The following is a 14,948-nucleotide window of genomic DNA, read 5'->3' as shown; positions in this document are numbered from 1 at the left end:
TTCAATGAAAAAGATAAATTTTCAAAAAAGAAGTTTATTTTTCAAACAAAAAAAGTTATTTTCTACCAAAAAAGTCGATTTTGTAAACAATATAGATTAATTAAAAAAAAATAGTTTTATTCTCAATTAAAGAGGACACATTTTCAACCCAATAGTTCAATTTTGAACTAAAAAGATAAATTCTTAACCACAAATATGAATTTTCAACTAAAATAATGTATATTTTACTACAATAATTAAATTTTTCTAACCAAAGAGATAATTTTTCTACGAAAAATTTAATTTTATTATTAATATTATCAAATAAATTAATTTGATTTTTATAAAAATGTAAAACTCACCATTCCCATCCTCCGTTTGGCGCTCATCAACCTGACATGAATCGGTTTTTTCCCTATATGACTAGTGGGAGTAGGAACAACAACTGAATTATTGTCCAATGTTGCAAGCTTAATTTCTTCAGGCGGTATGGATATCATTTGATTAATCGCTAATGTTGGCATGACCATCGATGGGTAAATCTGTGCAATGCCTGAATAAAAGAATCCGAAAAGGTAAATTAATAATATAGAAAAAGCTTAGGAAATTAAATTTGGGAACCGTATCAGACAGATTTCATATGAAATCTGAAGGGCAGTCTGACCCTGGCGATATCACGAAATTGTTTGGAATTTTTTTTTTAATCAACTAAAAAGATGAATTTTCTAACAAAACAACGAATTTTGAAGCAAGAAGATTAATTTTCTACGAAAAAAGGCAAATTTTCAACTAAATACATACATTTACAAACTAATAGTTGAATTTTCAACTGAAAAAATTAAATTATCAACCAAAAATAGAAAAACTAAACATTCAGTTAAAAAATTAATTTAAAAAAAACGAATTTTTAACAAAATAGTATAATTTTCAATCAAAGTGAAGATTTGTCAACTAAAATGATGAATTTCCAACATAAATAGTTCAGTTTTAAATCAAAAAAGTGTAATTTGAACTATAAATAGAATAGTTCAATTTTGAGTTGAAGAAATTAATGTTTAACAGAAAGAAAAAATAATTTTCAACAGCATAGTTACATTTTCAAACAAAAAGCTGATGAATTTTACTGTTCAGTTAAAAAATTAGTTTTTAGTAAAAAAAAAGGTTTAACATAATAGTCAAATTTTCAACCAAAGTGATAATTTAAAAAATAAAATGATGAATAGTTCAATATTCCGTTGAAAAAATTAATTTTCAGTAAAAAAATTCAAAAATCTAAAAAAGGTACATTTTCTTCTGAAAGAAAACGAATTTTTCAATAAAATTGTTCAATTCTCAAATAAAAAAATTAATTCTCAATCGAAAATGGATTAGTGAAATTTGCAGATGAAAAAAATCGAATTTCCAAGAATATATACAATTTGCAACAAAATTATGAATAGGTAAATTTTCAGTTAAAAAAATTCATTTTCAATAAAAATATTGGAATATTTACCTGGATTAGATCAATTTTCACTGGAATAAAATTTCATGAAAAAAACAACATATTTTTCGGACTACTAGTTTACTTTTTAACTGGAATAGTTACATTTTCAGTTAAAAAAATAATTTCCAACCAAAAAAGATACAAATTCAAAACAAAACTATTAAATTTGTTAACCAAAGAAATAATTGTTTAATTTAAATGATAAATCTTAAACCAACAAATTAGTTTTTACCTATAAAGTTAAAGTCGAATTATCAAGCAAAATTTTTAACTAAAAAATATAAATTTTTAGGGCAAGAAAAAAGAGTTTTTAACAAAATAGTTAAATTATGTAATATAAAGATATTTTTACAAATAAATCAAATTCTCGAAAAAGAAAATATTTAAAAAAGAAAATTCCCGAAATTATAAAATTGCCGAAACATAAAAATCCCGATTCTGAAAATTCTCTAATAATAAAATTCCCACACACTTTATAATATCAACGAATTTGAATGATAAAATTCTTGAATGTAAACAATTCAGAAACTTTTTTTAAAATCAATATTAATTATTATTAAAAATACAACAATAAAATACAACAATTAGTTTTTTATTGAAAATATGCATAATATTAACAAAAAATATTTTTCTTTGATTAAAATCGTTTTCTCGTATTGTTTTTTCATTATTTTAATTATAAATACAAACAAAAATTTAAAAGAAATACATTGATCAACATTTTTTTAATGCAAATATTTCCTTATTTTATTTTTAATAAATAAATGTTATTTTAAGCAATTTTTCTGAATTGTTTAATTTGAGGAATTTCCTAGTGTCAGGAATTTTTCAATATCACATAGTTTATAATTTGGCAATTTTTGGTTCGAAATTTTATTATTCGGGAATTTCCAAATTCGCCAATGTTAAAAATGTGGGGAAATTGATTTTTCGACAATTTTTCAAGTCGCGATTTATATATTACTATGAGTATTTTTCAATTTCCTCACAAAATATTTGTGATTTTTATTTTTTGATAAAATTATTTTAGATTCTTTAACATAATAAATAAAACCATGAATGTTTAAACAAAGAATTTATATTTTAAAAATTTTATTTTATATTATAAAAAAAAGAGATTTTCTATATGAAGATTTGCACTAGAAGCTGCCGCAACAAATTTAATTGCCTCCATTTTTTTCTAGATACACCTTTTTAAAGAAGATTTTCGTGATTTTTTTTTATAATTGACCTGAATGTAGAAGTAGAAATAGATTTTTTTTAGTGAAAAACAATAAATTTCTTATATTTTGCCTTAGACAAGATGAAACTTTTCATTTTTTATTGGCCAACAATTTCTAAAGAAAGCAGAACCATAAACAAAATAATTTTTAATTTTTTGCGAACATCCGTCGTTTTCGTTACATCTTAGGGAATATTTTTCAATCTTTGCAAAGTCTTTGAAATCCTTGAATTCTTTGTGAAATTTTTTAAACTTTTGCAACGTTCTGAAATTTTTGATCTTTTGAAATTTTTTAAATTCTTGAAATCTTTTAAAATTCTTTTAAAAACCTTGAAATAGTTTTGAAATATTTTTGAAATGTTTGAAAAATTTTTTTATTTCTTGAAATATCTTGAAATTCTTATAAATTCTTAAAAATACTTCTAAAATCTTTCCGATATCTTTTGTATTTATTTGAAATCACTGGAATATTTGAAACTTTTGTGAAATATTATGCAATTTTCTATAAAAAAATGTGAACTTGTTTAAAATCTTGGAAATTTTTTGTATTTTGGCGTACTGTATCGTTTTTAAAATCTTTGAAATTCTTGAAATCTTTTGAAATCCTCATGGATTCATCGAGATATTTTTGAAATCTTTTGCATTCATTTGAAATTATTGAAATCTTTGAAATTTTTCTGAAATATTGTGTATTCATTTGAAATTATTAAAATATTTAAAACTTTTGTAAAATCTTTCGAAATGTTCTAAAAAAATGTAAAATCATTGAACATCTTAGAAATATTCTGAAATATTAGCAATCTGATTTAATATCCCTTTCTAAAAATTTTAAAATCTTTAAAATCTTCTGAAAGTTAACAAATTTTTGTGAAATCGCTTAAAATCATCAAAATGTTTTGAAATCTTTGAAATCTGGTGTACTTGTACACTTTTTGAATTCTTTGAATTTTAAATCTATATGGAATTTTCATGAGATCTTTGAAATATTTTTGAAATCTTTTGTATTCACCTAAAGTCATTAAAATATTTGAAATCTTTTCAAATCGTGGAAAATTTTGGTAAAATCTTTGTTAAATCTTTTGAAATCTCAAATTTATTGATCCCTTTTCAAATCTTTTGAAATCCTTATGAATACTTCAAAATCTTTGTGAAATCTTTCTGAAATCTTCTGTATTCATTTAAAATGATGAAAATATTTAAAAATCTTTGTGAAATCTTTTAAAATTTTGGTCAAATCTTTTGAAATCCTTGAAATCATTGAAAAATGTTTTGAAATATTTGTGAAATGTTCGAAATATTTGTAAATTATTTTTTTTAAATCTTCTAAACATATTTGAAATCGTTTAAAATCTTCAAAATATTTTGAAATATTTGAAATCTATATGGAATTTTTATTAAATCTTTGAAATATTTGTGAAATCTTTTACAATTTTGGTTAAAACTTTGAAATCCATCGAATCTTTGTAAAATATTTTGCAATATTTGTGAAATCTTTTATATTGATTTTAAAATCATTAAAATATTAAAAATCTTTGTGAAATATTAAAATTATGATTTACTATCCCTTTTTTAAATATTTAAAATCCTTAATATCTTCTGATAGTTTAAAAATTTTTGTACTCTTTTTGAAATCTTAGAATTTGAAATATATATGAAAATTTTAGGAAATCTTTGAAATCTTTGTGAAATATTTTATATTAATTTAAAATCATTAAAACATTTCAAAATCTTTGTGAAATCTTTTACAATTTTGGTAAAATCTTTGAAATTCTCATATTGTTTTGAAATATTTTGAAATCTCTATAAAATCTTTGATTAAACTTTCCTTGAAATCTTTGTAAAATTTTTTGAAATCTTCTAAACATATTTGAAATGGTTTAACATTAATAAATTATAGATTTCAAAGACTTAGATTAAGTTTTAAAAATATAAATCCAGGTTAACATTTTCAATGCTCTAAATTAAAGAATAAAAGTCCTAGGAAAATAGAAAATGATTCTTCACTTTGAAAAATTATTTTAACAGAATATTCAAAACGATTTTAAGAGAATTCTAATATTATTAAAACCGACCCAGACAGAATTAAAGGATTTAAAAAAAATTTAATTTTCTAAAAATTTTAGAAAAAATGTTATTCAGTTTAAAATATGTTTAAAAGTTCTGAAATTTTTTTAAAAAAACTTCGATTAAATTACTTGAAATCATTTTAAGTTTTTCATTAATTTTGAATCTTTTCAAAACTTCTAAATATCTCTTAAAATTACTACAGTTTTTAAAAAAAATAATATGTGTTCAATTATTATTTATACATTAAAATTCAACAATCTCGTCAAACATGTAAGTTTGAAATTGTTTACTTTTAAATATTTGGCTTAAATTTTGCCGTCTTAAACTATAAGTAAAATATTAAATAATTATCCTTTTTTTATCAATTTTTTAAAAATTAAATAGGTTAAAAAAGGAATAATTCAGACTGAAACAATATTTTAAATTTAATAAAAGTCTTTAATTACGAATTAATTACGAATCTGGAAATTCTTTAACTTCAACGGATTTAGAATCGTTTTATCAAATCAATTATTTCACAGTTTTTAATATTTAAAGTACCTATGCATTTTAAAAATTATTTATTTATATATACAGTTGATAACTTAGAACTGTTTTTTATAAAAAATTTGCAACTTTAAACATTTTTAATTTCTAATTTTTTAAGTCTTCAAGACTGCACGTTAAAATTCTTTAAATTAAAATATAAGCTTAAAAATAAAAATCTAAAATAGAGAATTTTTTCGGTAAAAGATTTTCGAATGACGCATTATAAGCTGAATATCATGATTTAAGATGATATCGATTCAACTAATTATTTAAAAAACTGTCAAGAAATAATTCACTGTCATTTCCCAGTCTCAGAAAATTCCCGGTTTCCGGGAAATCTTTCTGAAATATTCCGTATTAATTTAAAATCATTAAAATATTTTTAAAATCTTTTACAATTTTGTCAAATCTTTGAAATCCTTGAAGTATTTGTAAAATACCTTGAAATATTTGTGAAATGTTCGAAATATTTGTAAAATTTTTTGAAATCTTCTAAACATTTTTGAAATCGTTTAAAATATTCAAAATGTTTTGAAATCTATAAAATCTGGTGTACTGCACTCTTTTTGAATTCTTTGAATTTAAAATCTATATGAAATTTTTATGAAATCTTTGAAATACTTGTGAAATCTTTTACTATTTTGGTAAAATATTTGAAACCCTTAAAATCTTTGTAAAATAGGTTGAAATACTTGTGAAATGTATGAAATATTTGTAAAATAGTTTGAAATATTTGTGAAATGTTCGAAATATTTGTAAATTATTTTTTTTAAATCTTCTAAACATATTTGAAATCGTTTAAAATCTTCAAAATGTTTTGAAATCTTTGAAATATTTGTGCAATCTTTTGTATTCATTTGAAGTCATTAAAATATTTGAAATATTTTGAAATCTTGGAAAATTTTTCATTAATTTTTGTTTGTAAAATCTTTTGAAATCTCAAATTTATTGCTCCCTTTTGAAATCATCTGAAATCCTTAAGAATACTTCGAAATATTAGTGAAATCTTTCTGAAATCTACTGTATTCATTTAAAATCATGAAAATATTTAAAATTCTTTGTAAAATCTTTTACAATGTTGGTAAAATTTTTGAAATCCTTGAAATCTTTGTAAAATAGCTTGAAATATTTGTGAAATGTTCGAAATAATTGTAAAATTTTTTGAAATCTTCTAAACATATTTGAAATTGTTTCAAATCTTCAAAATGTTTTGAAATCTTTAAAATCTGGTGTACTGTACTGTCCTTTTGAATTATTTGAATTTGAAATCTGTACGAAATTTTTATGGAATCCTTGAAATATTTGTGAAATCTTTTGTATTCACTATAGGTCATTAAAATATTTTGAATCTTTTAAATTTTGGTAAAATCTTTAAAATCCTTGAAATCTTTGTAAAATATTTTGAAATAATTGTGAAATCTTTCTGAAATCTTCTGTATTCATTTTAAAATCATTAAAATATTAAAAATCGTTGTGAAATATTAGAAATCTGATTTACTATCCTTTTTTAAAATATTTAAAATCCTTAAAATCTTCTGAAAGTTTAAAAAATTTTGTTTAAATGTTTAAGATCTTAGTAAGATCTCCGAAATGTTAAAAATATGGTGTACTGTACCGTTGTTAAAATCTTTGAATTTTAATTCATTAACAAATTTTTATGAAATCTTTAAAATATTTGAAAATCTTTGTGAAATCTTTTACAATTTTGGTAAAATCTTTGAAATCCTGGAAATTTTTGTAAAATTTTTTGAAATATTTGTGAAATGTTCGAAATATTTGTAAATTTTTTTTTAAATCTTCAAAATCTGGTGTACTGCACTCCTTTTGAATTGTATTTATTTAAAATCATTAAAATATTTGAAAATCTTTGTGAAATCTTTTACAATTTTGGTAATATCTTTGAAATTCTCAAAATCTTCTGAAATCCTTATGAATTCTTCGAAATATTTGTGTAATATTTCTGAAATCTTCTCTATTCATTTTAAAATCATTAAAATATAAACAAAATTGTGAAATATTTTGGAATCTTCTAGAAACTTTTGGAATTGTTTAAATTCTATGAAATGTTTTGAAATCTTTTGAAATATTGAAAAATTTTGGTGAAATCTTTGAAATTTTTGAAATGTTTTGAAATCTTCATAAAACCTTTAAAATGTTTGTAAAATCGTTCACAATTTGGGTAAAATCTTTAAAATCCTTTAAATATTTGTGAAATGTGCGAAATATTTGAAACATTTTTTGACATTTTCTAAACATATTATTTCAAATCGTTTAAGATCTTCAAAATGTTTTGAAATCTGGTTTACTGTACCCTTTTTGAATTCTTTGAATTTGAAATCTATATGAAATTTTTATGAAAATTTAAAAATATTTGCGAAATCTTTAGTATTTACATAAAGTCGTTCAAATATTTGAAATCTTTTACAATTTTGGTAAAATCTTTGAAATCCTTGAAATCTTTGTAAAACAGCTTACAATATTTCTGAAATGTTGGAAATATTTGTAAAATTTATTGAAATCTTCTAAATATATTTGGAATTGATTAAAACCTTTAAAATGTTTTTAAATCTTTGAAATATTTGTGAAATCTTTTGTATTCACTTAAAGTCATAAAAATATTTGAAATATTTTGAAATCATGGAATTTTGAAATCTTTGTAAAATCTTTCATTAATCTTTGTTTGTGAAATCTCAAATTTATTGATCCCTTTTGAAATCTTCTGAAATCCTTATAACTACTTTTTAAAAATCTTCTCTATGCCTCCAAAATCATTAAAATATTTTAAAATCTTTGTGAAATCTTTTAAAATTTTGGTAAAATTGAAATTATTTTGTAACCTTTTGAAATCTGGCGTATACGCAAAAACCGAGTGGTCAACCGCCTCGAAAACTGTTTTAAGAGCGAAACCAAAAGTTCAAATTCAAGTTTCTCGTGCGAAAATCTGTAGGAAATCGGTCATAATTTTTGAAGAAAGAAAGACAAAATCTAGCTAAACTAAATAAAAAAAATTCGTATTAAAAATGAATAAAAATGTATCTTACCAGATTCGTTGAGCAACCAGAACGCTTTACAAAAAGAGATGTCGGCACGTTGAGATACATTGACAATGCGACGGGCTTTTGCTTCAGGATCTGATACATATTTTATGGAATTAGCACATCTTCCTAAGACTGTGCCGTTCGAGAAAAAAGCCTCGCTAAATGCTGCCATACATAACGATATTGTCCTTAAAGTCAGTTGCATACTATCACAAAACTGAAAAAATTAATTCCAATTAGTCTAGTAGGAAATCCAGGCTGGCCGTTTTAAACAAAACAAAAAATTTCCGGTCATTTCCGGTCCGCAAACATTTTTCACGGTCAATGAAATTTAAAAAATCTAATTCCAAAATCCAATTTTTTTTCATTTAAAGTATTGAAAACTGAACTGCAAATTAAAGTGGAACTCTTCAATTTTAAACTTTTAAAACTGAAATTTAAAAGTTTTTTAATTCCAAAATTTGACATTTAAATGATCAATAATTTACACGTATACAATTTTAAATAGTTTAGATATCATTAAAAAGCTCGAAAATTTTATTTCAAAGACTTGAAAAATCTACAAGTTGTTTACAATTTTTTCAAATGTAAAATTATTGTTAAAAGTTTTTCATAACTTCTAAATATCTTTTAAAGTGATCTGAATTTCAAAGAATTCTTCGAAATAAAAAGTCATCTTATAAATGTTGTCTTCAAAATTGGCAAAAATCTATGTTTTGAATCTTATTAAAACTTCCAAGTATTTCTAAAAATTACTCGAATTTTCCTACAAATTGTAAGTTTTAAATTGTTATTTATACTCAAGAAATCGAAAATTTCACTCACAAAAATTTTAAGCAATTTTAAGCAAGAAACATTAAAAATTTAACGATTATATATATATTTTTTTATAAACTGGACACTTACATCAAAAGTTAAATTTTTGTTATTTTAAACAGTTTAAAAATCTTTAAAATGCTTCAAAATTTTATTTGAAAATCTTGAAAAATTTACATGTTTTACATTTTTTCAGAGCTTCTAAATATCTTTTGAAATTATTTGAATTTTTCTTAATTTCCTTTTAATCCTGCCAAATAAAAAAAGCTTTTTAAATATTGTCTTAAAGTTAATTTAAAAAAAAAAAAACATTAAAATTTTCCTAGAAAATGTTTTTCATTTTTCTAAAAGCCTTTCGAAATTCTTAAATAGCTTCTAAATTTTTTGTTCGAAATCTGCCAAAATCTTTATTTGATTTTAAATTATGTCGCGGATTATTTGCACTAAAATTTTCGATTTTGTCGATTTAATTATTCTAAATCATTTCAAATTTTTAATTACTTTTTAACTTTTGTTTAACTTTTAAATATCTCTTTAAATTTCTTATTTTAAAATTGAAAAGAAAATTTATATTCAAATTTGATCAACTAAAAAAGTTTCTTTTTTTTAATCAAATTCTTCGATTTTAAACGCTTCTAATGTTTAATTGTTTAAATCTTTAAAGAATCAATTTAAAATTCTTTAAATTAAAATGTTCGCTTAAAAATAAAAATATACCAATTTTAACTAATTATTTAAAAAAAGGTTGAAATTAAAGTTCGAAAGATTTTTTTCTCTAAAACTTCCGATTAAAAAATCAGTTCACTGTCATTTCCCGGTCTTATCAATTAAAAAAAATAGTGTCATCAAATTTTTCAAGTTTAAAAAATAACTTCAATGTTTATATAAAATGTTATTCTGTATTCTGTAAATTATCAAAATTCTCTTTTTCTCATTTTTCCCATTAAACGCGAAATGAATTAATAGATTCCAATTTTGGTTAATAATTCATCTTTATTGCTTAAAAATCTTATTATTTCGTTCGAAATTCAACAATTTTGTAAAAAAGTTATACTTCTTGGTAAAAAATTCTACTGTTTTGTTGAAAATTCGTGTTTTTGGCTTAATAATTCAATAATCTGATTTAAATTTTGTTTCTTTCTTGACCAACAAATTTTCGATTGAAAAATTCAAATTTTGTGTTTGAAAATGTATCTCTTTCTGCAGACATTTAATCTTTTTTTATTAAAAATGCAAATTAATGTCTGGTTAAAAATTAATCTGCTTCGTTTGAAAATTCAAATATTTTGTAAAAAATTCGTATTTTCGGTTCGAAAAATAATCAATTTGATAGAAAATTTAATTATTTGGTTAAAAATTTATGTATTTTCTTGAAAATTGGTCTTTTTTGTGGTAAGTAAATTTTTTTTGTTAAAAATGCAACTGTTTGGTTAAAAAATAATCTGTTTTAGTTAAGGAAAATAGTGGTTTTCCTTCTTAAATTTTGGCTTTGAAACCGAAATTTAACCATTTTTAAAAATAGCAAAAAATAATTGTATTTACAAATTTCAGTATTTTGTTGAAAATTCGTCTTTGTTGGTTAAATCCAACTCTATTTATTATTAAACTATTTTCTTGTTGGAACATAAACCTAAAAAGTAATAATTAATTTTTTAATTGAAAATTTTAATGTTTTATTGAAAATTACACTGATTTTTTGTAAAGGAATTTTTTTTATTGAAAATTAATATTCCCAGGTTGAAAATTCAACTATTTTATAGAAACTTTCTCTTTTTGGCTTAAAAATTTAACAATTTGGAGTAAAATTCAACTGTTTAATTATGAAATCTTTGAAACAAAAAAAACATCACCTAGAAATTAACCAAATAAATTTAAAATAAAATCTTGGTTAAAAATTTAACTATTTAGTTGAAAATCTTTACTTTGATTGAAAATTCATATTTTCTGGTAGATAATCAATGTTCTGTTGTTAAAAATTAAATATTTTGTTAAAAAATCCATCTTTATTAGTTAAATTCAACTGTTTTAAACAAAACTTTTTTTCCAATATAAATTATTAGTTTGTTTGTTAAAAATTTATCTTTTTAGGTTGAAAATTCAACTGTTTTATAGAAACTTTGTCGTTTTGATTTCACATTTTTTAAATTTGATGTAAAATTCAGCCATTTAGTAAAAAATTGAATTGTTATGTAGAAAATTTCCGTGTTACATTTTTGGTTAAAAGTTGATATTTTTTGTTTAAAAATTCTGCTATTTAGTTATGAAATGTTGAAAACAAACAAATATATGAATTAAAAATTAATCAAATTGTTCAAATTATTTATTTGAAAATGTATTATTATAAAATTAATCTTTTTAGGTTTAAAATTGAACTAATTTCTCAAAAGTTAATTTTTTTGGTTGAAGATTCATAATTTTAGTTGTAAATTGTTTTTTTTGTGTGTGGAAAAATAACTATTTAACTGAAAATGTAATTATTTTTTTGAAAATCCGTTTTTTCGACTAAACTGTCTTTAAAAAAATTCGTTTATTTATGAAAATAAACTAAATTTGTATTTTTTAGTGAAACATTAATCTTTTTGATCGAAAATTGAACTATTTGATTAACAAAAAATTATTATCTTGTTGAGAATTCTATTTTTTGCCCTGAAAATTGAACTATTTTGTTGAAAACTCCACTGTTTTATAGAAAGATCATATTTTTCGCTTGCAAATTCAACATTTTGGATGCAATTTTATTTATTTATTTATTGACTGAAAAATCTTTCGTGGTTGAAAATTTATCTTTTTTATGTTTAAATTCTTCTCTTCTGTTAGAAAATTCGTCTTGTTGGTCTAGAATTCAACTAGTTGGTTACATATTTATAAATTATGTTGAAAATTTATCTTTTTGGATAGAAAATTATTTTTGTTGTTTAAAATTAATTTTTTTAGTTGAAAATTGAACTATTTAGTTGCACATTTAACTATTTTGTTTAAAGCTCATGTTTTTGGTCATAAAATTCAACATTTTTTATCAAGTTTCTTTTCTTTATTAGCTGAAAAGTCTTTTTTGGTTGAAAATTCGTTTTCACATGTATGAAAAAATGGAGGAAATATCTTGAAAAAATGATGACTGCATTTTTTTTAGCTAAAATTTAATTATAATTTGAATGCAATTTTACTTTACCTGAAATCCTATGGCCCGTCCATAAAAACAATACTGATTGACAGCTTCTGCTTGATTCAAAAGTTCCTGAGGGCTGTGATTTGAGAATAAAGAAGGTTCCTTTCCATTTCCTTGACTCCAGGAGTAGAGAGTACGTAAATGTTGCAGGCAAGTAAATAGTGAGGCTAAAAGTTGAGCGCAAACCTCGATTTCTCTATAAAAAATAAACAAAATATGTTATTAAAAATAATATTAAAATAATCTTATTTTAATCAGGGTGTCAAATCAAATTTTAAAGAAAAAATAAATTAATAGTTATAAATTGATATAAATATAAATACATTTAAAATTATTTATAAAAGTAACTTCATAGATACAAGAAATGTATTAATGGTACAAAAATTTAGGAATTTTATGATTAGATGGGATTGTCAAATATAATCCCAGTATTGATCTCGTTGTTCAATTCTTTAGCTGCTGGCCTTTGTTGTTAAATCAATAAAGGCTATTATAGCTGAAAAAAAATATCTGACATCCTAACTCATAAAAATCGTTGATATTAATCGACAACAATTTGTATTGTCACTATATAATAATCAAAGAAATGAATCATACTAAAAACAAAATAAGTCAAATTTTTTATTTTTTTTGGTAATGTCGGGACAACTGACAAATCTCGACAAAAAAATTCCCGAACAGTTTATAATATTACCGAATTGGAAAGCTCCCAAATAATAAAATTCCCAAAATTAAACAAAAAAATATTTTTCTATAGAATATTATTTATTCATTAAAAATAAAATATCATATTTTTATAAACAAAATTATTTTTAATGTTTAAAGTTTCTAAAATTATTGTTTGAATTTAAGATAACAATAATTGAAAAAATATATTTCTAGATGACATTTTTTTCAATTACACTTATTTTCAATTCAAACAATAATTTTAGAAACCTCAAACATCCAAAATAACTTTTTAGTTAAAATATTTGATTATTGTGTTTATAATAAATAAATTAAATTAATTCAAAATTTTGTAATTGTTTAAATTCGGTGATTTTATAATTCAGGAATTTTATAGTTCGGATATTTTATTATTCGAGAATTTTAAAATTCGGGGATTTTCCAAATCGGGTATTTTATCATTCAGAAATTGTATTATTCGGGAATTTCATTATTCGAGAATTTTCCAATTCGGAAATTTCATCATTTGGAAAATGTATGATTGGGAAATTTTATTATTTGGAAATTTTCCAATTCGGATATTTTATTATTCGTGAAATTTTCAATTCGGATTTTTTTTATTCGGGAATTTTATTATACCGAAATTTTCCAATTCGGATTTTTACCAATTCATGGATTTTATTATTCAGGAATATAATTATTCGGGAATTTTCCAATCCGAAATTTTGTTCGGAAATTTTATCATTCGGGAATATTCCAATTCGAAAATTTTATAATTCGGTAATTTTATTATAATTCGGTCATTCTATTATTCGGAAATTAAGTTATACAATAAACTGTTCGGGAATTTCATTATTCGGAAATTTTATCATTCAGAAATGTTATTATTCGGGAAATTGTTTAGTCGGGATTTTTATTATTCAGGGATTTTTTAATTCGGAAATTTTATAATTCGGGATTTTTATCATTCGGGAATTTACCACTTCAGGAATTTTATCATTCAGGAATATTATTATTATTTTTTATTCGAGAATTTTATAATTCGGGAATATTCCAATTCGAAAATTTTATAATTCGGTAATTTTATTATTCTGCGACTTTCGAATTTGGTAATATTATAAACTGTTGTGAATTTTATCATTCAGAAATTTTCCAATAGGGTAATATTACAAACTGTTCAGTAATTTCATAATTCGGGAATTTTATTATTCGGAAATTTTTAAATTAACTTATATTATAAACTGTTTGGGAATTTCATTATTCGGGACTTTTATTACTCAAGAATTTTCCAATTTAGAAATGTTTTTATTCGGGAATTTCATTATTCGGCCATTTTATAATTCAGAAATTTTCTAATTCCGGAATTTTGTTATTCGGGAATTTCATTATTCAGGAATTTTATTATTCGGGAATTTTCCAATCCGAAATTTTTTTATTCGGGAATTTTATAATTTAGGAATGTTCCAATTCGAAAATTTTATAATTCCGTAATTTTATTATTCTGGAACTTTCAAATTCGGCAATATTATAAACTATTGTATATTTTACTATTCGGGAATTTTTCTATTGGGTAATATTACAAAATATTTAGGAATTTCATAATTCGGGAATTTTCTAATTCGGGAACTTCTTAATTCGGTAATGTTATTATTCGGAAATTTTATAATAATTCGGTAAGTTTATTATTCGGAAATTTTCAAATTAGGTTATATTATAAACTGTTCTGGAATTTTATTATTCGGAAATTTTCAAATTAGGTTATATTATAAACTGTTCTGGAATTTCATTATTCGGGAATTTTATCATTCGGAAATTTTATTTTTCGGAAATTTTATTACTCGGAAATTGTATTATTCGGGAATTTTCAAATTCGGAACTTTGTTTAGTCGGGAATTTTATTATTCAGCAATTTCGGAAATTTTATCATTCTAAAATGTTATAATTCGGGAATTTTATTATTTCAGAATTTTCCAATTTAGAATT

The 14,948-nt window shown here is 21.9% G+C and overlaps 1 protein-coding gene across 1 annotated transcript in view; it reads right to left on the bottom strand.

The window, feature by feature from the left end:
- The window catches only part of LOC117183064 (hormone-sensitive lipase), a 45,679-nt gene that overhangs the window by 23,431 nt on the left and 7,300 nt on the right, over window positions 1-14,948 (bottom strand). Inside the window, exons 2-4 of the mRNA XM_033376220.1 lie at window positions 12,303-12,495; window positions 8,321-8,534; window positions 342-532 (exon numbers count right to left, since the gene is read on the bottom strand). Coding sequence (XP_033232111.1) covers window positions 342-532; window positions 8,321-8,534; window positions 12,303-12,495 — 598 coding nt within the window. The remainder of the gene's footprint in view (window positions 1-341; window positions 533-8,320; window positions 8,535-12,302; window positions 12,496-14,948) is intronic.

This window comes from Belonocnema kinseyi, chromosome 2, assembly GCF_010883055.1.
Source record: "Belonocnema kinseyi isolate 2016_QV_RU_SX_M_011 chromosome 2, B_treatae_v1, whole genome shotgun sequence".
Taxonomy (NCBI): Eukaryota; Metazoa; Arthropoda; class Insecta; order Hymenoptera; family Cynipidae; genus Belonocnema; species Belonocnema kinseyi.
This window is presented reverse-complemented; position numbering and strand designations above follow the sequence as displayed.